Below are 27,963 nucleotides of genomic sequence, written 5' to 3'. Positions count from 1 at the left end.
CCACCTACAATTCCTGCCGGACCTGAGACTCGAACTCACAACCTTTGGGTTACGACTTCCCTGGTCGTGATTTTTAGTAAAGGACAATGTCAGGTTAAAGTGAATCTATTAATCTAATATAGTCTGGAGTCTAATAGGAGTTTATTAATAGTCTGTACCATGTCTAATATTCCTTGAAACATTTCTTAAAAGTACAGTTTTGACGGCTTGCCAGTTTTAAGTATGTTTTAAATTTAGAAGCTTTTTTTTTATTTGAACTAGCACCTCATGACTACACCACGTTATGTACGAGAAGCTGCAAAAGACTGAGGCGCAAGTGGAATGTACAAAACATGGTGACATTAATTTTCAAGTAAATATAATGGGCGATATATTGCGTCACCAAAAATGACTGAGGTCATGTACATATATTGCGCGATAAGTCGATATATTGATTATTGCGACAGGCCTAATTGCGAGGGGGGAGTAATGACTGCTGAAAATTCACCTTTGCCATCACAGGAATACGTTATACTTTAAAATACATTCAGATAGAAAACAGTTGTTGTAAATTGTAATTATATTTCAAATAGTACTGATTTCTGTATTTTTGATCAAATAAATGCAGCCGTGGTAATCATAAGAAACGTCGGTCTTTCAAAAACATAAAAAAAATCTTACAGACTCCAAACTTTTGAATGCAAGTTTGCAGACACATTCACCTATTTATTAAAATATAACTATTTAATAATTATTATGCTTTCTTCATGTTCACAGTAACACCTCTGGATGTGGTGAAGATCAGACTGCAGGCACAAAGGAATCCTTTTCCCAAAGGTAAGCTTGAGCAGTTTTCTGTTCAAATGAAGTCAAACCTCACTCACTCATTTTTTGATGATTTGCAGGAAAATGTTTTGTGTACTGTAATGGCCTGATGGATCATATATGCGTCTGTGAGAATGGCATTTCAAAGGCATGGTACAAAGCACCTGGCCATTTCTCCGGCACTTTGGTAAGCTAAACCATATACAATTGTGATGTGAATACAGTTTCTCTTTACCTGTGATGTTTTTTAAATATATAAATATTACTGATAGGTTTAACTCATTCAGACACTCTGTTCTTCTGTTCCAGGATGCCTTTATTAAGATTATACGCATGGAAGGAATCAGGTCTCTGTGGAGTGGTCTTCCTCCAACACTGTGAGTGTTCAGTTACGAATCTGCTGTCCGAACCCAACTGACCTTTGCTGGGACACAAATAATGAAATGCATTTCCCTTCGTAGAGTGATGGCAGTGCCTGCGACTGTCATCTATTTTACATGTTACGATCAGCTATGTGCTGTTCTCAAGCTCAGGATGGGTGACCGATCAGATTATGCGCCGCTGTTGGCCGGTGCCGTCGCGAGAGGTAACGTTTAACCCTGTTGATTAAGTGTTTGACCTTTTCTCCGTATGTTGACCTTCTATATCAAAGTGTGCCTGGCTTCACATGAGATTTCTGCGTGTGTCAGTGGGGTCGGCTACAGTAATCAGCCCCCTGGAGCTGATCCGCACTAAAATGCAGTCTGAGAAGCAGTCGTACCGAGAGCTGAGCGCCGTGATCCAGTCAGCGCTTCACAACCAGGGCTGGCGGTCTCTGTGGAGGGGTTGGGGACCCACGCTGCTCCGAGACGTCCCATTCTCAGGTCAAACACTCACAGCCAACATATCACAGACTTCACATTTTGAAGCACTTGATTTATAAACACAAGACTCAAAAATACAAAAACTAATATAAAACTGAACGTTCTGAATGTAAATTTTAATGAATGTTTTTGAAACGCCAATGATATCTACACACAAATGATATACTTTAAATTATATTCTATAAAATTATTGCATTCTATAATTGATTTATATAAACTTTATAATAGGGCTGCACGATTAATCGAATGCGATTGTCATGCGCATTTTGATAGTAATGCCGGTTCTGTAATCAGCAGTAAATCATCATCACGTGCTTTCAGATGGAGCAGAATTTACTACACAGAGCCGTAGTTCACTGACAAGTTACGCAAAAAAATCGAATACGATTTTATTGCGTGATTATAAGTTTCTGTTTACATAATATGTGTGTGTACTGTGTTTATTTATTATGTATATATAAATACAAACACATACAGTATATATTTAGAAAATATTTACGTGTATATACATTTATATTATTATATTTTATATTATATATAAATATATTAATATATAAACATAACATATTTTTCTTACATATACATGCATGTGTTTGTATTTATATATACATAATAAATATACAGAGTACACATATATTATGTAAACAAAAACTTTTATTTTGGATGCGATTAATTGTTTGACAATTGACATCACTAAATATTTCACAATACTACTTATTTTACTTTATTTTTTTATCAAATAAATACAGCCTTGGTGAACAAAGTTATTTTAGTTTCATTGTGATAATATTATAGTTTTAATTCATATTTAAATAAGTTTTTATTTTTATATTTTCTGTTTTAATTTTAATCAAAGTTTTAGTATTTTTGTTGTGTTTTTTATTTTTATTAGTTTTTGTTTTTTAAGCATTCTATACAATTTGTTATTCATTTTTATTTCATTTTTTGTTATTTTAGTACGTCAAACTTAACTAAATGATAATGAGAAATGTTGATCAAAAAAAAATATATTGTCATAATCGTGTGTTTATTAGCCACGTTGAATCAATGAAAGCAGTTGAATCTTCTGTTTATTCAGCTGCAGCATTTCCTGGGTTTCTTCTGCGAGGCGTATTTGGAGTTTCAGCGAGAGAGCGCCCTCTGGCCTTTGGATGGAGATTTACTGCTGATCACAGAACCGTGCTTCTGTCGAATCGCGATTTCGATTCCATTTCGATTTATCGTGCAGCCCTACTTTATGATAAGGTCTTCCTCCTGTAGACTTGTTTGCGAAATGTCCAGCTCTGTATTTTTGCATTACTCCATATTACTTTGTTGCTTTCATTTTATTAAAAATGTAAGCAGTCTTGCCCACTGATTGCCAAACAAATTTTGGGGTCAGATTTTTTTTTTATTCATTTTTTTATGAATGCATTAAATTGATCCAAAGTGCCAGCAAAGATATTTGTTAAAATTTCAAATAAACACTGTTCTTTTGAACTTTCTATTCATTAAAACAAAACTATATATCACAGTTTCCACAAAATTATTAAGCAGCTGTTTTTAACACTGATAGTCAGCATATTCCGCATTCAGCATAATCAGCATATTAGAATGATTTCTGAAGATCATGTGACACTGAAGACTGGAGTAATGATGCTGAAAATTCAGCTTTGCATCACAGGAATAAATTACATTTTAACATATATTAAACTATAAAGCAGTTGTTTTAAAAGGTAATAATATTTCTAGTGCTGTCAAACGATTAATCGCATCCAAAATAAAAGTTTCTGTTTACATAATATGTGTGTGTACTGTATTTATTTATTATGTATATATAAATACAAACACATACAGTATATATTTAGAAAATATTTACGTGTATATACATTTATATTATTATCTCTTATATTATAATCTTTTAAGTGTGACAAATACGCAAAAAAAATGTAAAAAAAAAAAAAAAAAGGGGGGGGGCGATGGTTATAGTTTATTTTATTTCAAGAACAAAAGTTTTTGTGTGGTTTTAGTTAACTGTAATAACCCTAGTGAGCATAAAACTTCTTTCAAAAACGTAAAAAAATCTTTCCAACCCAAACTTTTGAACAGAAGTACACCACAGAATAGCAGAATCTTTTCCATTTGACCATATTTTTAAGGGGTCTTCACATCACTGTTTGAATGTGTATTGTTTGCTGCTGTTTCCTAATTTTTTATCTGACTTTCTATTTTTCCTCAGCTATGTACTGGTTTAACTATGAGAAGGGTAAAGCCTGGCTCTGTCAATACTACAACTTTACAGATCCAACCTTTGCCATCACGTTCACAGCTGGAGCGCTGTCTGGATCAGTGAGTTTGTGATTTACATCTGTATCATCAGAGCTCTCATGGGCCTCATTTACTGGTATTTAGTACATGCATACAGTATGTAGTGTCCAATGTAATCCCATCACTCTAAGCATATTTTGAAATATCCAGGATATTTGGCCGCATTGCATTTGTATTGTAAAAAAAAAAAGTGTCCTAATATGTCGAATACCTGTTTAAGCACCTGTATTTTCTTGTTTCAGTTTGCATCAATCGTCACATTGCCATTTGATGTGGTCAAGACAAAACGACAGGTAGAACTGGGTGAACTGCAGACAATGAAATGTGAATATTCAGGTGAAATTATGTAAATATGGTTTCCATAATTGGGATTCAGAGCTTTGGTTTGACTTGTATAATCAAATCAGTATATGACATTAATGTGCAGTATTATCTGTGTAGTGTCCACACAAGTCTCATCCAGCACATATTATGTGATGAAAAGGATAGTTGCTGAAAATGGAGTATCAGGACTATTTGCAGGTAAATATATAAGTTCATATAGAACACACACTACTGTTCTAAAATCTGGGATCGATAAAATTAATATACCATTTATTAAAATTGTGAAATATTATTACAATTTAAAATAAATGTTTTCCGTTTTAATGTAATCTAAAATGTAATTTATTTCTGTGATCAAAGCTGGATTTTCAGCATCATTACTCCAGTCTTCAGTGTCACATGATACTTCAGAAATCATTCTAATATACTGATTTGCTGCTCAAGAAACATTTCTTATTATTATGTTGAAAAAAGTTGTGCATTATTGAAAACAATATATTTTTTGTGGAAATTGTGACACTTTTTTCACAAATCTTTGATGAATAGAAAGATCCAAAGAACATGTATTTGAAATATAATTTTATTATATTTATTTTATATTATTTTATTTTGTATATATATATATATATACTTTTTTTTTTTCTTTTTTTTTCTTCTGTATGTATACATATATTTGGAGCTGTGATTTTCAAATCACCACTAGATGTCTCAGCAGCACAGCTCAGATTTCTCTCTGTCTCTTATCCTCAGGTTTTCTGCCGAGGCTGATTAAAGTGGCTCCGGCATGTGCTATAATGATCAGCACATATGAGTTCGGAAAAGCTTTTTTCCGCAGATACAACCAGAAGAAACAGAGGGTGACATAACTACAGCCCAGCACGTGATCTCACACACCAAACCACTGATTTAGAAGAACACTTGATCACAGACCTTTGTTAAGATTCAGTAAATTAACCACAGATTACTCCACAAATTTCCCCAACATGCTATCATTTGTGCTGTGTCTGTCTAAAAGAGAGATTAGTTTATAGAGTTGCTGTAAAATAAATCAGTATTTACTTTCTTTAGTAAATATTTAAAAGTAACAGAGCATCTTCCACTTAGGTTAAAGTATTAAAAAATATAATAAATAATAAAAGTATAGTTTAATATTTGAGTTTTGAAATTTATTAATTAAAAAAGGTGAAGAAACATTACCCCCCGCCTTTTTGTACATTGACACCAAATGTATTCCCATCAGACATGATTATACTTGTAATCTGTTTTCTACCTGTTCAGGCTGGTTGACTTTTAATTGTTAGTTAAATGTTTTAGTGTTTCAGTCATGTATTTTCGAGGTTTGTGTTAAAAGAAGTCAATGTGTGCAAATGGTGTTAAAAATGAGACTGATGAGGGGATTTGAATTTTTCTGTACTTAATAGATTTTTTAAATTGTTGATTAATATATTTCTTGACCCAATGCCTAACAATTAAGTATGAATATTCACAACTTTTTAAATTGCACTGTATGTCCTCTGCTTTTTAAGGGCTTCAATAATGAAGAATGATTTCAAATTTGTCTCGATTTCTTTATTCAGTCCAGAATATTGTCTCTAGTTATTTTAATTAGATTTACAGATTTATGTTGCTTGAACCAGGAGCGCATAAGATCTTATGCGATGTACAAAATTGTAATCTATTTACTAGGGTTGTGATGGTGAGGAAATTTTCCCACCGGTTAATCGACGTGTGACAACACCTTTAATACCGGTATCACGCAGGGGCGGGGGCGGGGGCGTTCCCTCTTTTCCTCGCTTTCCTTCGCTTTTAAATAGCTTGTAAAAGCTGCTTGCGCATTTTACTTTCACTTTCAAATAGTGGCAATTCGGCGTAAAGCAATTGTTTGTTTTTAGTTCGTTTGAATTTCCCCTCTTTTCCTCACTTTCCTTCGTTTTTAAATAGCTTAAAAGCGCAGTGCGCATTTTACTTTCACTTTCGAATTAGCGGCAGTTCAGCGTCAATTGCTTGAATGCAACAACAAAATACAACGTCAAACTCACTTTAGCCTATATATAAAACAGAACTTTTATTAACAAAACAAATAAAAATACACCATGCTATAGGGCAGGCTATGCCTAATATAAAATAACAAATAACTTACATAAAGTTTAAATAGGTATACAAAACTGGAAATAGGCTAAGTAAACATGGTATAATATATATAACCAAATAAATAAGAAACGTAGAAAGTTTATTAGCAAAACAGATAAGAAAGCTTGGAGGCACGGCATACACCTTGATGTAAAAAAAAAAAAATAAATGACACAAAGTTTAAATAAAATAAAAATCAGCAAACAATGTGGAACCAATTAAATAAGAAACGAATGTTTAAAAAAACTTCCAAAATCACCTTAGATAAACAGCAAAAGTCAACAGGCTTTTCAAAATCCAAAATATTGCCAAACAGGCGCTTTTACATCTCGTTTCGAAACTAAATCCGTTCAGTTTTTAATTGTAGTGTCTGTTCTTTTAGTTAACTAAATTATTTTTATTACTATAAAAAATCAAAACGACGTTGGGGGTCGGTGCCGCGGTGGGCAAGTGACGTAACCGGTGTTGCGGCTTAACACTGGTATCACCGTCAGCACCGTCTATCGCGGCAAGCCTACTATTTACCTTCCATTTCCATGTGATGAAAGAATCCAAATTAATTACAGCAATCTGTTTTTTTACATTCAGTTTTTACACAATTGCAATTAATTTATATTGATAACACCAAACTAAACATGCAACATGAGGTTGTGTGACAAAAAATGTTGAATGCATACAAAGTGCTCTGTAAGCTAGTATTCCATTGCACACATAGCAATGAGACAAAACCAGCATTCAGCCAAGCCTGTATTTACATTAGAATTTATTGAAAAAAACATGATCATAGATGAGGACATAAAGTAAAATTTGACTAAACATATTGAGGCTGAATTATAATTAGCTGAATATATGATATTCATCTCAGTGCGCCCTCATTATCCTCACCCCATTTATTTCCGTCACCGTGCAACAGAAAATTAAAGAAAGAAAAACTCAAATCACAAAAACAAACAATATACATTCAAAAATGTCTGTAAAGGTGACAATTCTGCAGCTTTCAAACAAGTGTTAACTTTTCTCTAAAACTCTTGATACTGAAAAGCAATACTGAAATGTATTTCCTTCATTCCACTCTACACATTTAATTGCACATTTTAGATCAAACAGTGCTGTAAGAATCTCAAAAAAACCTTGAGATGCACATTTAGATGTACTGGCTTCTGAAAAGACGAGCTCTGAACAGTGTAAAACATGCATTTCTGCGGTACAGAACTGAAATCACACACAGGCAGACGAGACATTCTTCAACACTAAGAGCATGGATATTTAGCAAGGCAATGTTCGAGCTGACAAGACTATTTTTGATGAGCGGCAACGATGGGAATTCTGCATATGTGTTTCCCTGGAATTTCTGCTATGACTGTACTGATGCTCATGAGTAATCATACACATTTCTTAACACTTTAAATTATTTTTACATATAATCCATGGCTTGGCATGCCTCTTAAACTGATTTTATAAACAGGTCTGTTTTATGATCAAATCACACTAGTAATATTTAATGGAATTTTTTTTTATAATTATCAGCAGCAGTATTAGGAGTATTCAACTTGAACTTCAAACACAACTTTACCAATTAATTCTACAATTAAACCTTACATTTAAATAAAAATGGGATTAATCAATGGATTAACAATTAATTAAATACTGCACATTAATTATGACATTCTAGTTTTGTAATTAAATTAACCACACAAAAAAGCCCTATAATGAAGAGAACTGTGGCCGATGAAAAGCATGGAATTGACATTAAAAAAATGGCTTTGAAGTCAATATATTATTTATGTCCATGTCATTGAACATCATTGGTCTATTGTCCACAGCCTCATTATACAGTCAAAAACAATGTGGTACTATAAGCTTGAATTGCTCTGGAGGTAGGAAATTACAGCATTTACATACAAATTAGAAGAAATTATTAACTAATAATTTTTTAGTCTTACTTTTTTTATAATTAATCCCATTAAATTGACAAAACTAGTTCAGACGTTATTACGTTAAAGATCTTTGATTTTGAATACGTTCTGGTTCCAGTCCAATATGCAACATATTATTTGTCATCCATATTCTTCTTCTTTATTTATGCTTTACACCAGTGCACATTAGCCACTATCTGAGAGTGACGGTGGGGGAAAAATGCAAAACTAATGTTTGAGTGCTGTATGATTATGTAAATCACAGAACTGATGAATATGGAAGACCTCTCCATGTAAGAGGACAGAGTGAATCTCAAACACTTTAGTTAAAAGCCAGAGACGAGAACTAAATATAAAAGCAAATAGAAATGTCTGAAATCATATTCCTCTCACTCCCTAAAAAGACAAATGAAGGCAGGTGAACAAAGCAGTATTGTTGTTAACATTTCTGTCATAATCGAATCGGATTTAATATTATTATGGCTCCAGTTTTTCCCGTTCTGATATGGAACAGCCACTTCTCACAATTTAAACAATTTCTGATGGATACAATTAGGTTAAAGTCCTAAATATTTTTCTTACTGAAATTTCAGAGCTATATGTTTATGTTAATATTTTGAAAGCTGTTAAAAATAGTTTACAATGTATTTTACTTGGCATGTCAATTTTAAAAGTTTTTTTAAGGAACCAAAATGTGTAAAGAGGGGCTAGATTAATTACAATAATTGATGTAATTTATAAAGAAAAGTGGTTTTATTTATAAAAATAAAATAAAATAAAATAAGAAATGGAACTAAAAAATGAAATGTAATATTTAAAATAAAATTAAATAAAATAGTGAGACAAGAAGTTTAAATCAAAGTTAAAATACAATAAAATATTAAATTAAATACAACTTTAAATCTAACATTTAAAATCAAATCAAATAAAATAGTAAGACATGAAGTTAAATCAAAGTTAAAATACAATAAAATATTAAATGAAATAAAACAGTAAATCTAACATTTCAAATCAACTCAAATCAAATAGGAAAACGTGAAGTTAAATCAAATTTAAAAGTAATAAAGTAATTCAGGATAATTCCACACAGGACAAATTTTATGAACAGAAGCAAAAACTAAAACACCATGAAAACCTTTATCTGTGGACTTTCCAAAAACGCAGACGAGACATTCTTCAACACTAAGAGCATGGATATTTAGCAAGGCAATGTTCGAGCTGACAAGACTATTTTTGATGAGCGGCAACGATGGGAATTCTGCATATGTGTTTCCCCGGAATTTCTGCTATGACTGTACTGATGCTCATGAGTAATCATACACATTTCTTAACACTTTAAATTATTTTTACATATAATCCATGGCTTGGCATGCCTCTTAAACTGATTTTATAAACAGGTCTGTTTTATGATCAAATCACACTAGTAATATTTAATGGAATTTTTTTTTATAATTATCAGCAGCAGTATTAGGAGTATTCAACTTGAACTTCAAACACAACTTTACCAATTAATTCTACAATTAAACCTTACATTTAAATAAAAATGGGATTAATCAATGGATTAACAATTAATTAAATACTGCACATTAATTATGACATTCTAGTTTTGTAATTAAATTAACCACACAAAAAAGCCCTATAATGAAGAGAACTGTGGCCGATGAAAAGCATGGAATTGACATTAAAAAAATGGCTTTGAAGTCAATATATTATTTATGTCCATGTCATTGAACATCATTGGTCTATTGTCCACAGCCTCATTATACAGTCAAAAACAATGTGGTACTATAAGCTTGAATTGCTCTGGAGGTAGGAAATTACAGCATTTACATACAAATTAGAAGAAATTATTAACTAATAATTTTTTAGTCTTACTTTTTTTATAATTAATCCCATTAAATTGACAAAACTAGTTCAGACGTTATTACGTTAAAGATCTTTGATTTTGAATACGTTCTGGTTCCAGTCCAATATGCAACATATTATTTGTCATCCATATTCTTCTTCTTTATTTATGCTTTACACCAGTGCACATTAGCCACTATCTGAGAGTGACGGTGGGGGAAAAATGCAAAACCAATGTTTGAGTGCTGTATGATTATGTAAATCACAGAACTGATGAATATGGAAGACCTCTCCATGTAAGAGGACAGAGTGAATCTCAAACACTTTAGTTAAAAGCCAGAGACGAGAACTAAATATAAAAGCAAATAGAAATGTCTGAAATCATATTCCTCTCACTCCCTAAAAAGACAAATGAAGGCAGGTGAACAAAGCAGTATTGTTGTTAACATTTCTGTCATAATCGAATCGGATTTAATATCATTATGGCTCCAGTTTTTCCCATTCTGATATGGAACAGCCACTTCTCACAATTTAAACAATTTCTGATGGATACAATTAGGTTAAAGTCCTAAATATTTTTCTTACTGAAATTTCAGAGCTATATGTTTATGTTAATATTTTGAAAGCTGTTAAAAATAGTTTACAATGTATTTTACTTGGCATGTCAATTTTAAAAGTTTTTTTAAGGAACCAAAATGTGTAAAGAGGGGCTAGATTAATTACAATAATTGATGTAATTTATAAAGAAAAGTGGTTTTATTTATAAAAATAAAATAAAATAAAATAAGAAATGGAACTAAAAAATGAAATGTAATATTTAAAATAAAATTAAATAAAATAGTGAGACAAGAAGTTTAAATCAAAGTTAAAATACAATAAAATATTAAATTAAATAAAACTTTAAATCTAACATTTAAAATCAAATCAAATAAAATAGTAAGACATGAAGTTAAATCAAAGTTAAAATACAATAAAATATTAAATGAAATAAAACAGTAAATCTAACATTTCAAATCAACTCAAATCAAATAGGAAATGTGAAGTTAAATCAAATTTAAAAGTAATAAAGTAATTCAGGATAATTCCACACAGGACAAATCTTATGAACAGAAGCAAAAACTAAAACACCATGAAAACCTTTATCTGTGGACTTTCCAAAAACAGCAGACATTTGAACAACATTAGATAAACAAAATTTCACAAACAGCTGAAATTCACTGATGTCCTGAGTCAAGATTGTCATTCATCATGATACATTATGCTCAATATTCACTAATGCTAATGCCTACACTAGCTATGGACTTCAACGACCAAATGTTCACATCTAAAAATGAAACTGCACTTCAAATTGAACTAAAACCAGTCAGGACAGCACTGGGGTTTCATCTTGTCTAGCTGAAATGTCTCTGAGGATGATACCGATAGGTAGATTTCCGTTTTTTCACTACAATTCGAAGGCCACACCATCTGAAGCAGGCCGGTGTATTTGTGTATGTGTTTATATGTCCATACTTGTTTCTCAGGACGGAGTGAGTCCTGGGCTGGTCATGTCTGTTGTTGGACTGGCCAGATACTCGCTGGACTTCAGACTGGCCAGAGATTTGTAACTGGCCATTGAGGTTAAGGAACCACACAGACCCCTCAGAGACGGAGTATCCTCTTTCCCTGTGAACACACAAGCACACATGCACACAGTAGTATCACTGATGTCCTTTCACACATGAGCGAGGATGATGTTATTAAACAGACAAAAGGCAGAGCAGTAGACACAACATCTGAGCAATAGATGGAGCAATAGTTGTTGTTTTTAATTCAAAATAAAACTATTCAAAATTGAGTTGAGTAATTAAAATCAAGCTAAAATGTAAGTGTTAGATGAAAACTAATAGTTACCAAGGCAACATTTCTAATTTTTACGTTTTTCAAATACTAAAATTACTCAAATATAATAAAACTGCATTAAAGCTACATAAAAAAGGGGAACACAATAAAAAAAGCACATAAAATGACTAAAACCTAAACTGTTATTATACTGAAAATATAAATATACAAGCTTATTCAAAATAATAATTAATAAATACTTTAATCGAATATAAATAATACTAAAATAGCTCTAGAGATATTCTCAACCTGACTGTTAAATGATGAATGTTGACAAGTGAACAAACCAAAATCAATTATCAACTGTGATTTAAGCACTTTTTTAAAAACACTATTTAATCATATTTTGCATATTTTTTGCATATTTTGTTTTTGTATTGTATTATTTACATTTTGTCACTCTTTTCAGTTCTCGTTACTGCAAAAATGTCATTATTAATTAGAAAAAATTATTTATACAAGATTTAAGTGTTTTATACATTAGTTTATAGTTGTACTGCCTTTATGCTAATTTGCATTTTTGAGAAGATTTTTTTTAATTGAAACTCCAAACTACATAAATTCTTAATTGTCTTAAAATATGCCTCATTTCCTTTGAGAAAAATGTCATTTCCCATTTTTCTTCTTTTTATTGTGGGGGGTTTCGTGAGATTAACACAAATATTGAGTTACTCAGGTGGAGTAAGGACCCTTCCATTGTGAAATTACATCATCTATAATAGAGCTGGTTATCAGAGAATGAAGTCACCATAGCGGACACACACACACATGCATCACAAACCTTCTCTGTGCCAGTGTGTAAGTCCTGCCTTGCTGTCCAGACTGGGACTTCAGACTGGCCAGAGATTTGTAACTGGCCATTGAGGTTAAGGAACCACACAGACCCCTCAGAGACGGAGTATCCTCTTTCCCTGTGAACACACAAGCACACATGCACACAGTAGTATCACTGATGTCCTTTCACACATGAGCGAGGATGATGTTATTAAACAGACAAAAGGCAGAGCAGTAGACACAACATCTGAGCAATAGATGGAGCAATAGTTGTTGTTTTTAATTCAAAATAAAACTATTCAAAATTGAGTTGAGTAATTAAAATCAAGCTAAAATGTAAGTGTTAGATGAAAACTAATAGTTACCAAGGCAACATTTCTAATTTTTACGTTTTTCAAATACTAAAATTACTCAAATATAATAAAACTGCATTAAAGCTACATAAAAAAGGGGAACACAATAAAAAAAGCACATAAAATGACTAAAACCTAAACTGTTATTATACTGAAAATATAAATATACAAGCTTATTCAAAATAATAATTAATAAATACTTTAATCGAATATAAATAATACTAAAATAGCTCTAGAGATATTCTCAACCTGACTGTTAAATGATGAATGTTGACAAGTGAACAAACCAAAATCAATTATCAACTGTGATTTAAGCACTTTTTTAAAAACACTATTTAATCATATTTTGCATATTTTTTGCATATTTTGTTTTTGTATTGTATTATTTACATTTTGTCACTCTTTTCAGTTCTCGTTACTGCAAAAATGTCATTATTAATTAGAAAAAATTATTTATACAAGATTTAAGTGTTTTATACATTAGTTTATAGTTGTACTGCCTTTATGCTAATTTGCATTTTTGAGAAGATTTTTTTTAATTGAAACTCCAAACTACATAAATTCTTAATTGTCTTAAAATATGCCTCATTTCCTTTGAGAAAAATGTCATTTCCCATTTTTCTTCTTTTTATTGTGGGGGGTTTCGTGAGATTAACACAAATATTGAGTTACTCAGGTGGAGTAAGGACCCTTCCATTGTGAAATGACATCATCTATAATAGAGCTGGTTATCAGAGAATGATGTCACCATAGCGGACACACACACACACACACATGCATCACAAACCTTCTCTGTGCCAGTGTGTAAGTCCTGCCTTGCTGTCCAGACTGTGCGTGTTCAGCTGTGCTGGCTCCAGAGACATCTGAGAGATACTCATATCTGCAGAAAGCTGCTCCAAACTCTGGAAGCTTTTCCTGTGCTCACACACAAATAAAGAACATGTACAAGTCACAAATGAAAAAAAAAAATCAATAAATCAATTGTGTGTGTGTGTGTGTGTGTGTGTGTGTGTATATATATATATATATATATATATTACAATGTGATGTCATACTAAAATTATGAAAAAAAACTATATATTACATAAATGAAAAAACTTAATATATTAATATTTCCTTAAAGGGATAGTTCACTCAAAAATGAAAATGTGATGTTTATCTGCTTACCCCCAGGGCATCCAAGATGTAGGTGACTTTGTTTCTTCAGTAGAACACGTTCTACTGAAGAAACAAAGTTACCTACATCTTGGATGCCCTGGGGGTAAGCAGATAAACATCAAATTTTCATTTTTGGATGAACTATCCCTTTAACATTTTAAAAAGTATATCTTGCTTAGGGTTAAGGTTAGGGTCTATCTAAAGTCTATCTTTTAATAATTTAGATTTATTTTTTTATTTTTTATTTTAGAACATTAAGATTTAGGACATTAAGATTTTATTTAAATTGTGACTGTATATTATGTAAATAAATACATAAAAAAATTTAATATTTAATAATATTCCTATTACTGTTATGTGAAAAAAAATATATAAAACAAGAATATTTATATATCATGATAGTATTTGTGCTGATTTCATTTATGCTGATTTACGGTACATAAAAACTATAATGCGCTAAACAATAGCATTTAAGTAATGAAAATCTAACAAGAATCACTACTGACAATAATATAAGTCTATACGCATGACAGCAATAAAAATTTGGCGAGGAAATGTGCTTAATTGTCATGAAAACAAGGTAATAAAATAATTGAAAATAACATTATATGTTTTCATCACAAACACCACTGAAGTTTGGGTTACAATTAGATCAGCCCATTTAATAACCTCTGTGGGTTATCAATACATGAGAGCAATTGCTGTAGGAAGCATGCACTGTAATGTGATTCGAGAGCTGCAGACGCGAGCTAAAACTAGAGCCTGAGAGCCTTTGCTTCCTGGATCATTCGCTGAGCACCAGCAACTTGACTGGAATCCAATATTAGATGAGTTGCGGTGTGAAGCTGCATGTATCTCATAAGGACGTGCGTAATCTGAGAGGATACATTGACGAGATACAAAAACAGAAAGCACATACTCTTCCCATGGTCCTGTGCGTTTCCTGTACAGGAGCGTATCCAAGGCAACTGCATTAGTATCCAAGGCACCAGGTGAGGGCCATTGGTTTGTCAGGTGCGAGGTAAGCTCCTGTCTGGAGCGAAGGTCATGGTTCTTCATCACCGTCCTGGAGAAACAAACATTATCATTTAAAGAGACAGTGCTAAAAAGCTGAAAAAGCAGTATATGTACTAGGGCTGCACTATCAGTTTTTTTATTCACAATCACAATTTCTGCTACTCTTGATTAATTAAATATAATTAATCTGGACACTTTTTTTTATCATGAATATCAATTTAACCATTGTGCAGCCCTAATTTATACAGCAGGAAATCAACCCGGCTTGTCTAAAATTTTACCTCCTATCACACAAACACCTGCCAAACCTTCTCCAAAATCCATCTTTATCAACAAGTCACTGATCAAAGCCTAACATCTGAAACATAGCATTCAGCATCAAATACTCTCATCCATAAACAGAGTCTTTAACCTCAGCAATTGGATTTCAAAACTGACTACTCAGCTGAAAAATCACTAATAGTGGTCTGCGAACACTCACGGACATCTGTATTGATTCGCACAGATGGTCCGTAGCAGCTGATACAGAGAAACACAAACAGCTTCGCATGTACAAAGACATACTTGTATCTACTGAGATAAACAACATATAAGCAAGTCAGCTTAAAAAGTTTATCTTTTATAACCAGATCCAAGCAGCTATTTCCAGACACAGATTTAAGACCCTGTTCTATTTCTGCAATGCAGCGAATGACCATCATGATCCAATTAAACACCCGACCATGAGCGATGTCTTTCCAGATCAAACTAGATGACTATAATGAAATACTAACTAGCATACTGCACACTGCATAATATACACTACTGTACAACAGTTTGGGGTCGGCAATATTTTTTTTATGTTTTTGAAAAAAGTCCCTTATGCTCAGCAAGGCTGCAAATATTTGATCAAACATACAGTAAAAACAGTAATATTGTGAAATATTATTACTATTTAAAAGAACTGTTTTCTATTTGAATATAGTTTAAAATGGAATTTATTTCTGTGATAGCAATGCTGAATTTTCAGCATCATTACTCCAGTCTTCAGTGTCACATGATCCTTCAGAAATCCTTCTAATATACAATTTTTGCTGTTTATATTTTTGTTAGATAGATAGATAGATAGATAGATAGATGGTTTGCAAACAAACACATTCTCCCATCAGTCTCTCCTCTAGTCTTTCATTCATGCCTCCAGTCCATCGATCAAATCCTCTCTCCGCTTACATGCTGCAATCATCTATTAACGTATTTGCGTCTGTCTCCATAGCAACCCTGCTCTGGTCGAGCTGCTGACGTCTCCTCGAGCACACGGATCTCCAGAGCTCGGTTGAACCATAAACTCCAGCTGTCTGACAGAATGAGAGGAGAAACGAATCGGAGGACTCGGGAGGCAGGAAACATTCAGACACTCTGCAGCCACGGAAAACACTAAAGATTAACCGTTCTTCTGCTACACAGCACAGAGCATAACATCAGATGATAAATGAGAACACACCGCACAGATAATTAACCTTTCCCCTCCAGCAACTGCACATTTCCATGAGCATGAATCATACTTACACAGGCAAGTTTAGCAAACAGTTGTGCCAGTTTTGTGTGCAGCATTTCAGCATGAAATACAGTGTCATATTCACTAACTAATCACAATTCATTTTAATTAGGTTCAAAATGGGCCGAGTTTGCCTTAAGTATTCACCTGCAGTTCACCTAAAAACGAAAATTCTGTAATTTATATATAGTTTGATAAATATTGGTAACCCAACAGTTGCTGGTACCTATTTACTTCCAGAGTATGGAAAAAAATATTATGTAAGTCAATGGGAACCATAAACTGTTTGGTTACTCACATTCTTCAAAATGTGTGTGTGTGTGCGCGCGTTTTTGTGACACATGAGGACACAAATTTGTATAATGACATGGGTATGACATAGGTATTACAAGGAGAAGGTGACTTATGAGGACATTACCCCATGTCCCCATTTTTCAAAACCCTTATAATGCAATAATGCATCTAATGTAATATCCTAACAGAGGTCAAGTGTACTTACAGAAAAATTGATCCAAAAGTGAAATGACAAGGTTTTAAGAGATGAGAAACATCTTGTGTAAATGTGTGTGTGTGTGCGTGTGTGTGTGTGTGTGTGTGTGTAGGGTGATAGAAAATAAAGTTTGTAAAGTATAAAAACCATTACGCCTATGGAATGTCCCCACAATTCACAAAAACAAACGTGTGTGTGTGTTTAGCAGAACAAAAAAAATCATACAGGTTTGGAACAACTTGAGGGTGAGTAAATGATGACAGAATTTTCATTTTTGGGTGAACTATCCCTTTAACACATTGTTTCTTTTTAACACATGTAATTTCTATGCAAATTAGGTAATTTATAGATCATTAAAGTTTGCATCTTATTCACAAAGTCTGCTTTTGAAAAAAGATATATTGATGATGACAATAATTCATTAAATGATGATGAAATGATAAAGAACATTATATTACATTTTTGTAGTGCTGTTATTGTTAACTAAAACTAAAAAAATAAAAATGGCTTTTGATAACTAAATAAATTTAAAATAAAATGTAAATATTAGATGAAAAACATAACTTCACAAAATACCTTGAACTTAAAGGGGTGGTTCATTGCGATTTCACTTTATTAACGTTATGTCTAATGTTGCTGTTTGAGCATAAACAATATCTGCAAAGTTACACCTGATTTGAGGGTGCCAGACTAGATTCTGGAAATATGACGCACTCAGGAGCACTGAGAATCACTGATCTAGAAAATATTCACGCTCAGTTTAACATTCAAAGTTCATCTCACATGATAGGGAAACTAGTATACTGATTACTGAATATGGCACACAGTATATATAGTTTATGATCTATATATTTTATATATGACAGTATATATTCTATACTACAGACTATTTAAAAAATGCATGTAAACAGCATGCAGCGTGACTGACTAAAAATAGAGAATTTTTAAATTTTATATAATTTTGCTTTTTTTGCGAATGAATTAGTAAAGAAAGAGATGTTAAAATTATTGGTACATTATTGACACAGTTAGGAAATATGAATACTTAAGGGAATAAAGACTTTTCATGGCAATTTTAAAATAATTTAAGAATTGAAAATTTGTTTTATTTATTTGTTTGTTTGTTTGTTTGTTTAAAAACAAACACTGCAAAGCAGTACAGTATCAGAATCAGTGTATATACTACCAATCAAAAGTATGGGGTCAGTAAATTTTTCTTTTTTTTAATAAATAAATTTCATTCAACAAGGATGCATTAAATTGACAGTAAAGTGACAGTAAAGACTTTTGCATTGTTACATAAATAAATAAATATATATATATATATATACACACACCTAGCTAACCAATCAGAGCCCATCGCGTATTTCTGAGGGCGGGGCTTCATAAAAGAAGGAAATTATCAGCCCTTTTCTCAGAGAAGGGACAGAGCGGTATGGAATAAAGGTAAATTATGTGAAAAATAATGCGTTTTTAAAAAAACGAAGCATTAACACATGTTAGACTGCACCCCATAAACATCATCAAGCCTAGAAAAAACCCCAGTGAACCACCCCTTTAACTAAAAAAAACATAAGTTTACTAAAATTAGAACTAAAATCAGTAAAACCAAAACAAAAAACAATTACAAAAAATACAAAAGCACATAACAAATTACTAAAATGTAACTGTAATTAAAATTAAAACAATATAAAAAATATAAAATACTATAAAATAAAATACGCATACATACATATATACACACACACATATATATACATACATATATATATATATATCAATAATATTTCAATAATATTCATTTGAATAATATTTCAAATAAATATTACTCTTTATATTGAATTATTCATAATAGAATTTAAAATAAAAAGACGTTTTTTTTTATTTATTTGAATTAGTAAAAATATTTTACAACACTACTGTTTTTACTGTATTTCTGATCAAATAAATGCAGCATTGGTGAGTGTAAAAGACTCATTTCAAAAACCCTAAACTTCTGAATGATAGTGTTATGCATTACAAAATGATGAATTTACACATATTTTTTTAATGCAGCATGCTCAAAAGTTGATTTGCATGCACATCAAATGAAAACCAAGAAAAGGGAAGCTCACTGTGTGCTCTGGTTGTGTACTACCCATTTTGGCAACTGCAGTAGATGTGGGTATTCTATACATACAAAAATTCAGCATACTGCACACAGTAGGCTATACATACTGCAGAAATAGTAGGATTAGTAGTCGTCCTCACCTTCTGTTCCAGCACGACTCTGTATTTCTGCTCTAGTCTTTTGCTCTTGCTGTACCAGGTGCTCTGATCGGCCATCAGACTGGCAGCCATGTGGGATTCAGGAGTGCCTGCTTCACTGCTGCTGCTGCCCAGCGTTCTCATTTCCTCCTCATCGCTGCTAATGCTGTCAGAACTACAGCACACACACATACATAATATTCAATCTCATGCATTAGGAAAGCCTAAAGCATGTTCACAAAGCCAGCATGTTTATATGTGTGTTTTTGTGTAGTGCTCTTACGTTTGTGTGAATTTAAGGTACGGTGTGTAGTCAATGATGACGGGACAGCTCTCATCAAGCCCCTCCCCTTTCAGACAGAAACTGTCAATCAAGAATGAAAATTTCAGCATAAGCCAACAAATGCACTTTATTTGATGAGAATGTCACTGTGGCAGAGTATTATGGGAAGTGATGATCCTACAAAACAATACGGAGGCTGTTCTCAGCATCTATATTTGTGTGTGTGTCTGTGTGTGTGGCTCGTGTCAGCAGGTGTTTATAGAGCACCACCCATACAATAAATCATCATCATCCTGTCCTGCAGTGGCACAGCTGAATGTCACTTCCACCCACAGAAAGGAAGTGAATGAACATGAATATACCTGAAGTCAATGGCATTCAGTCCAATCAGAGTATCTGCCAGAAGCCCCGCCTCCTCACCCAGAACTACAGCCCCCTCCTCATAGAACCTCCTGACAAACAAACACACAAAACTGATGAAGACCAGAGAACGACAATTAGCACAACTGTTTTCAGCACTGATAATAATAAATGTTTCCTGAGCGGCATATCTAAAAGATTTCTGAAGGATCATGTGGCGCTGAAGAACGGAGTAATGGCTGCTGAAAATGCAGCTTTGCCATCACATAAATAAACTGTAAAACTATTTCACAATATTACAATGAAACATTTAAAAGTCTTACCAGTCCTGCCGCCAAAGTAAAACCACCGAGTTAAACCAGACGTTGACGTACTGCTCAAATATTTTGAAAGTGCCTCAATATTTTGCTAAATAATTCATATGGTGCTGTTTTTATTTCAGTAAAATCGCTATGTTTAAACAATCTGTGCTGTGGAGAGGCTGACAACAGAGAGAGACCCATAAAAAGATTTTACCACAATCAACCTGCAATCAAATATAAGAGTCTCAGTGTGTGTCTGAGGGCTGTGGAAAGTCACCTTGTAGTTTTGAAGTCTCTCAGAGCTGCAGAGATATATTCAGACAAACGCTTCTCCATTAACGCCACTCTCATCCAGGCACGACCCTGAGGGAAAGAACGAGAGAGGGATGCTCTTACCTGTCAACCACTAAAGCCTTTAACACTGACGTAACATCACAGCAATTGAGCTGGCAATCTGTCTTAGCTGACCGTTTGTGATCGAATCATCCGAGGCGGATGACAATACTAGATTTAAACAGGACAAGTCTGATCTGAGAGTTTCCTCTATCACAAAATATCCCCTTTATATTTTGTGATAGCATGGTGAAATATGACACCAAACCAGTTATTGTTGTAAACCTGTTGTTATTGTTATCTAAAACTAAATCTATTAAAAACTATTTCCCGTAATTAACAATAAAAAATATGAAATTCAAAAATACAGAGACATCTAATAAAATATATAAAAATATTAAGTAAAAAAAATATGTTTTAAATGTTGCATTGGCAACTTACTAAAATAAAATGAATTACTAAAATTACTGAAACTAAAACTGAAATGAATATGAATTAGGTAATTAGGTAAATAAAAATATTAAAACGTCATAAAAATAGCAAAAGCACATGAAGGTTCTAAAACGTAAACTAAAATTAACACGAAAAGTTAAATGAAAATTTGTTTTAATTAAAATAAAAAAATTTGAAATGTTGCATTAGCAATTAACTGAAATTAAATAATTCGAAGTACTAAAATTACTAAAACTTAAATAAATATGCATTAAAGCTAATATAAATAAAACATAAATTAAAGCTAAATACATTTTTTTTAAATAATAAAAATGACAAAGGCATATAACAGAATTGCTAAAACTTAAACCAAATTTTAAATATAAACGAAGATATAAAAAAGTTAATTCAATATGTGACCCTGGAGCACAAAACCAGTCTTAAGTCGTTGGGGTATATTTGAAGCAATTGCCAAAAATATATTGTATGGGTCAAAATTATTGATTTTTTTTTTATGCCAAAAATCATTAGGATATTAAGTAAAGATCATGTTCCATGAAGATATTTTGTAAATTTCCTACTGTAAATATATTCAAACTTAATTTTTGATTAGTAATATGCATAGCTAAGAACTTCATTTGGACAACTTTAAAGGCGATTTTCTCAATATTTTGATTTTTTTGCACCCTCAGATTCCAGATTTTCAAATAGTTGTATCTCGGCCAAATATTATTCAGCTCTAAAAGCTTATTTATTCAGCTTTCAGATGATGTATAAATCTAAATTTTGAAAAATTGACCCTTATGACTGGTTTTGTGGTCCAGGGTCACATATAATAATAAATACTATAACTGTATATAAATAATACTAAATGACACTGCAACACAGACGTATGTGTCCGTCCTGACCTTTGCTCTAGAGCTGCGGACGTTCTCCATGTTCTCGATGCTGTGGATGCAGCTGTGCGGGACTTTACTACACGCTATACGTATGTAATCCCAGAAACTGCGCGGGCTCTCATAGCCAAACCAGCTGACCTGACCTACAGCAGGAAAACACACACAATGCAGTATAAAAGCAGTTTGAGTCCTCAAGAAGAGCTCTGTACTATTCATTCAGATGCAAGACTCTTCTAGAAAGAGTTCTCTCTTTTTTTTTTGCATCCAGTTGTGCTACGTTTTAGTGCAGTGACATTGTGGGCAAATATCTGAGCTAGTAATTGAAAGCGTTGAATCCGACAAGTGACGAGCTCTGCGGGGATTTCTTGCTTTTTAAGCGGTTTCAGAGAACATACATAAACATGGAGAGATCAAATATTGCTGAAAGGCTGAAAAACAGCGATATGTAAGTGAGCGTGAGAGCTGTGTTGTCATGCTGTGAGAGTCGTCGGAGCTCTTCGAACCCAAAATGAGACACTCAGTGCTGTATTTATACCTCATTACAGCAGCTGGATTGTGTGTGTGTGTGTAGGTCTTTTAGCAGCATGTATCACAGCATCGCTATGTAATGGTGTGTGAAGCTTCTGGCATAGCTCACTTCAACAGTTATTCTGAGTGCGTGTGTCAGTTCATTTGTTCTCTAAGGCTCTGTCAGTTGTATGTTGTTGTTTTTTGTATTATATGCATAATATATTATATATATAAACAATTGATATATTTCTAAAAATAAATAAATAAATACATAAAACACTGGTAATTTAGTTTAATGACCACCCTCTCTCTAAGAATGCAACAGGCTGTTTTTTTTCTAAAGTACATTAAAATTTAAATGCCCTATTCACATATTAAATAATACAGGTGTTTTGCTGTGCTCACACACGTTGAGGATTTATTATCAAATCCAGGTCAATTTGCTAAAAATGTGCTGCTCAGATCAAATGCAGTTTACAATTTCAAAGTGAAACAGGACAGTATGTGTGTTTTTTTCCTCACCTTTCAGTCTATGGCTGAGAATATGTTCTAGAATGGAGACAAAGTTGATGAACTCAGCAGATGTGTCGTCTATCGTCTCAAAGCATGAGCGATCAATGAGGGTCTTCACTGAGAACCTGTATACTCAAACACACACAATCACAATCATGAGCACAAAGAAATCTACACAATACAGTTTAAAAACACAAACATTTCTAATAGCTTGTACAGTAAAGCACTGACAAGCTTTAGTTATACAAATAATTAACATAATTATGCTGCCTTCTAAGATTTGGTCATATTTTAATGCATCTCCTAATGCATTAAATATCATTAAATTTTTTTAATTTTATATTTATATTTTATTTCAGTTCAACATTATTATATATAACAAAAAAGATTTTAATACTTTTAGTTTTAGTTAACAATAACTATGCTGCTATTTGGACACAAAAAAAAAAACCTCAGAAAACTCAGCAAGGAGACAAATAGATGTCTAATTCAGAGCTAAAATAAGCGGAGTCTTCTGTAAAACCCTAAACTAAAGCTTTTTTAAAAACCCTAAAAGAGCATTTGAGAGTCAAAGGAGATGTCTTGTGTTTTGTGGAGCGCCATTAGTGCCGTTTATTATGGTCTCATCAAATGTAATTATGGCATAAATGACTGTCCTTTTCATTATCGGCAGCTCCTGTGCTTTTGTGTGTCTCCTCATGACTTCCAAATACCCAGCAGCCTTCATGCAAATGTCATTTCAGAGATAATTTCACTTCTGACATTTCCTTTCTAAAACACACAGAGCAAATGTGGGGGAAAAAAGAATAAAGTTTGAAAGTAATGGTTAAATATCATGTTAAGTAACTTAAAACTCAAAACTAGTATGAAATGCACATCAGCATTATATGCCAAGGATTTGCAAGCATCCTAAAGTTTGTGTGTGTATTTTTTGGGACGTTAAAATACACCCTCTTATGCCTAAAACTATTCAAAATAATTTTGGTAATTGAAATAAATCTAAATAAATATGTTAGGTTAAAGTATATAAGTAAGTATAGGTTGAAAAAAAAAAAAGATAAATGTTATCTTGTCAGCTAACTGAAGTAAATAAGCAAAAAAATTACTAAAACCTAAAAATAAATTAAAGGTAAATAAAAAAAATGTAAAAAATGACAAAAGCACAGAATAAAATTCCTATAACATAAACGAAGATTAAAATGAGAACTAACGATATAAAAGTTAATTCAAAATATTAATAAATAGTATAACAGTATATAAATCATACTAAAATAACACTTACAGTAAGTATGATCATGTAATAATGAGGTCATGTGGCACCAATTATCATATTACTGCTTGAATTGTTCAGAGATACACAGTATTTTATGGCACAAATAGAGATGCGAAGTTACTTTAAAATAGCCTGATGAAAGGTCACACCGACGATATTAAATCTGATACTGATAAAACCATCTCCAAAAATTTAATTTCTGAAGAAGCCATCCTGTCACATCTCACGTAGATTAAACCAGCCTGACATTTCAGTTGAGAAGGTCCCAAATTCTCTGGACTTCTTTGAAGTGATCATTTTAGGAGCATTGATCTAGAGCAGTTATTCAGATTACAATCTTCATTCAAGACTTTCTGACAAATACTGAACGTTCTTTCATGATTCTCTGAATGTCACAGACTGTGCTATCACTCAAAAACAAAAAGACCCGCAGTGATTTATTTCAGTCCTGAATGAACTCTGGATCAGATATCACAGGATAAACATGAGAGGAAATGGATTTTGCTTATCTGTTCCTCTGTTCTTTCTACCTCAGACACACACAGTAAAAATCGCTGTATTTGTCTGAGCCATGAGCTTCGGTCTTACTGTGATTGTAAATGTGTGGACACGTCACACTTGAAGCTTTTTGATTGGCTGATTCCTGCTGTGCCTCCTCATGGGTATGACATTCATATGTGTTCAGACAGATGCTTTTCCTGCTTCAAACGTGGCCTTTGTGGCACGGACTAATTAGACATATTAATGTAATTAATCATATTCCAGTGAGTGGCACGAAAAGTACATTCAGTTTTACTTAAAATGTGAATCCGTCAACGCTTTATTACGTTGCTTCTTGAGCATTTCACAAGACTTTCAAAGTGAAATGTCCAGTGAATGGCACAAAAGTGTGTTCAGTTTTATCCACAAAAAAAAAATCAAAGCTGTATTAAACCTTGGGTTTGACCACCTACACTAAACTGTACACTAAACCTAACTGATAGTGTTAACAAAAGCAAACATTAGATAAAAACACCATGCTATTTTATCTTGATTCCACAAGTCTTTGATCAAACATTAGATAAAACGCATTTGCTAAAGGAACCATGCCATTTTAGCTCGATTCCCCAAGTCCTTGAACTATTTTATCATGATTCATGATTCACAGGACTTGCCTCGCAAGTGCAATGCTGTACCAGGTGGGCTGCTGAGCAAGTTTACTATATCAGAAATGCAATTGAGTTGGTCATGTGATGCAGACATAAAAATGTATTAGTTCAAAAATCATAGTTTATAAAAAAATTTAAGTAGAGGCATGTTTTTCCAGTGAGCCTAAGTTGCATATTTTGCATTGTATATTGTAGCATGTGGAAAAAACACATTGTATGCAACAATAAATGGTAGCACACAGCAAACTTTTATCAGAAAATAAGTTGATATCTCTTCTGATTCATTGGTCACACTAAATAGAAGGTCAAATTGAGTGTGCTGCATTTTGGGATACAGTGCCCAGTGCAGTGTGATCCGGTTGTATACTGCACATTTTGGCAGATGTAAGGTAAAACAACATGTACTGTATCCACTTCAGCAAAGAGATACTACAATTCTCAGCAATACATTATGTGACACAGAATGGGTCACAAAGTTCTCAAGGTATTGCGTATTATTCATTCCCTAGTTAAAATCCTTACTCATAACCAGTTATAAGACACAAGCTTTTCTAATATAAAAACAAACATCTAAAATAAAAACTGCCATTAAATGGTGTAAAAATATTCATATGGACTATCTGCTTTTTTTATTATGTCCAAACGTTGTCTTTGTTTTTTTGATGAGTGCCATGATCCTACCATACCTTTTTCTTTTTTTAAAACATACCATAGAAAATCATTTTTTGACATGCCTTCTTTTAAGTAGCTCGGAGCACAATGTAAATGCCATGTTGCATGAATCATTCAGTAGCTGTACTTTTTCTAAGGACTCCATCTATATGACGTGATGCTGTGATGACAGATCTCAGATCAGCGCCTCTGTGTGCAGTACATCATCTCATCTCCCCGGCTCCAGCATCAGCATTTTACAAAAACTAAACGTGCTAAAAAAAATAACAGTGACATCATCATCATCACACATGTTCCGCGCGCCGGTGTGCTGCAGTGATGATGAATGTGTAATCAGATTTTACCTGCACACGGTGATCAGATTTCTCCTCTCTACGGCTCTGATACGCGCTGCCGCTTTTTTACGAGCCCCGTTGAACCCGAGGTTTAACGATGCCATGATAGCTGTTTATTTCCTCGCGTCTTTTTCTCTTCTGATGCTTTGGACCAGTCTCCAGCTGACTGACTCTCACCGGAGCCATAGAAATGGAATAAGCGAGTGGAAAGGCAATTAGCATGATATGGGTATAGAAAATGGGCGTGGTTTGGGAGTTTTTTTTTTAAAATAATTGTCTTATTTTAACTCTTCGTTTGAGTTTTTATTTTATTTTAATGTCATTAAAAATGTATCTGTTATTTTTTCAGGCGTAATTTACCATCAACATTGCATCTGAAGAGGACAGCGTTGTCATATGCTCTCTGTTACTTTTCTCAGCGCTGGTTAGGATTAACCAATCACAGATTACTAAACAACGATTTGGAAAATCCGTTTTATAGATATCGATGAGGTAGATATCCATTTTCCTGGTAGAAAACAATCATTGTATGTAACAGATTTAACCGATTACATATATTGGTGTACACATGTTTCCAATAAGACAAACGCCGTGAGAGGTGAAGTGGCTTCAGTGAAGGAATTGTCTTTCAGAGCCAAAATGTATATTGTAGCATGTGGAAAAAACACATTGTATGCAACAATAAATGGTAGCACACAGCAAACTTTTATCAGAAAATAAGTTGATATCTCTTCTGATTCATTGGTCACACTAAATAGAAGGTCAAATTGAGTGTGCTGCATTTTGGGATACAGTGCCCAGTGCAGTGTGATCCGGTTGTATACTGCACATTTTGGCAGATGTAAGGTAAAACAACATGTACTGTATCGACTTCAGCAAAGAGATACTACAATTCTCAGCAATACATTATGTGACACAGAATGGGTCACAAAGTTCTCAAGGTATTGCGTATTATTCATTCCCTAGTTAAAATCCTTACTCATAACCAGTTATAAGACACAAGCTTTTCTAATATAAAAACAAACATCTAAAATAAAAACTGCCATTAAATGGTGTAAAAATATTCATATGGACTATCTGCTTTTTTTATTATGTCCAAACGTTGTCTTTGTTTTTTTGATGAGTGCCATGATCCTACCATACCTTTTTCTTTTTTTAAAACATACCATAGAAAATCATTTTTTGACATGCCTTCTTTTAAGTAGCTCGGAGCACAATGTAAATGCCATGTTGCATGAATCATTCAGTAGCTGTACTTTT

General features: G+C 33.0%; 2 protein-coding genes across 4 annotated transcripts in view; one reads left to right on the top strand and one right to left on the bottom strand.

Annotated features, from left to right (window-relative positions):
• The window catches only part of slc25a40 (solute carrier family 25 member 40), a 6,538-nt gene extending 1,148 nt beyond the window's left edge, over positions 1-5,390 (top strand). Inside the window, exons 2-10 of one of the 3 annotated variants that reach the window (XM_016526491.1) lie at positions 757-816; positions 885-991; positions 1,114-1,181; positions 1,266-1,390; positions 1,494-1,667; positions 3,886-3,995; positions 4,217-4,298; positions 4,416-4,496; positions 5,049-5,390. In XM_016526491.1, coding sequence (XP_016381977.1) covers positions 757-816; positions 885-991; positions 1,114-1,181; positions 1,266-1,390; positions 1,494-1,667; positions 3,886-3,995; positions 4,217-4,298; positions 4,416-4,496; positions 5,049-5,164 — 923 coding nt within the window. In that variant the 3' untranslated portion in view covers positions 5,165-5,390. Of the gene's footprint in view, positions 1-756; positions 817-884; positions 992-1,113; positions 1,182-1,265; positions 1,391-1,493; positions 1,668-3,885; positions 3,996-4,216; positions 4,311-4,415; positions 4,497-5,048 lie in introns of all 3 variants that reach the window. The other 2 variants (XM_016526490.1, XM_016526492.1) reach the window with 2 other exon arrangements.
• Positions 5,391-11,453: 6,063 nt separating this feature from the next.
• On the bottom strand, positions 11,454-26,879 carry LOC107719153 (RUN domain-containing protein 3B-like). Its single transcript, XM_016526521.1, has 11 exons — positions 26,713-26,879; positions 23,285-23,400; positions 22,262-22,395; positions 20,866-20,951; positions 20,289-20,378; positions 19,927-20,007; positions 19,647-19,818; positions 15,854-15,891; positions 15,275-15,421; positions 13,985-14,112; positions 11,454-11,854 (listed from the first exon to the last, which is right to left on the bottom strand). The coding sequence occupies exons 1-11, from the start codon at positions 26,805-26,807 to the stop codon at positions 11,709-11,711; spliced, it is 1,233 nt and encodes a 410-aa protein (XP_016382007.1). The 5' UTR covers positions 26,808-26,879; the 3' UTR covers positions 11,454-11,708.
• Between the last annotated feature and the right edge of the window lie 1,084 nt (positions 26,880-27,963).

This window comes from Sinocyclocheilus rhinocerous, unplaced genomic scaffold (assembly GCF_001515625.1).
Source record: "Sinocyclocheilus rhinocerous isolate Xijiao unplaced genomic scaffold, SAMN03320098_v1.1 scaffold1084, whole genome shotgun sequence".
Taxonomy (NCBI): Eukaryota; Metazoa; Chordata; class Actinopteri; order Cypriniformes; family Cyprinidae; genus Sinocyclocheilus; species Sinocyclocheilus rhinocerous.
This window is presented reverse-complemented; position numbering and strand designations above follow the sequence as displayed.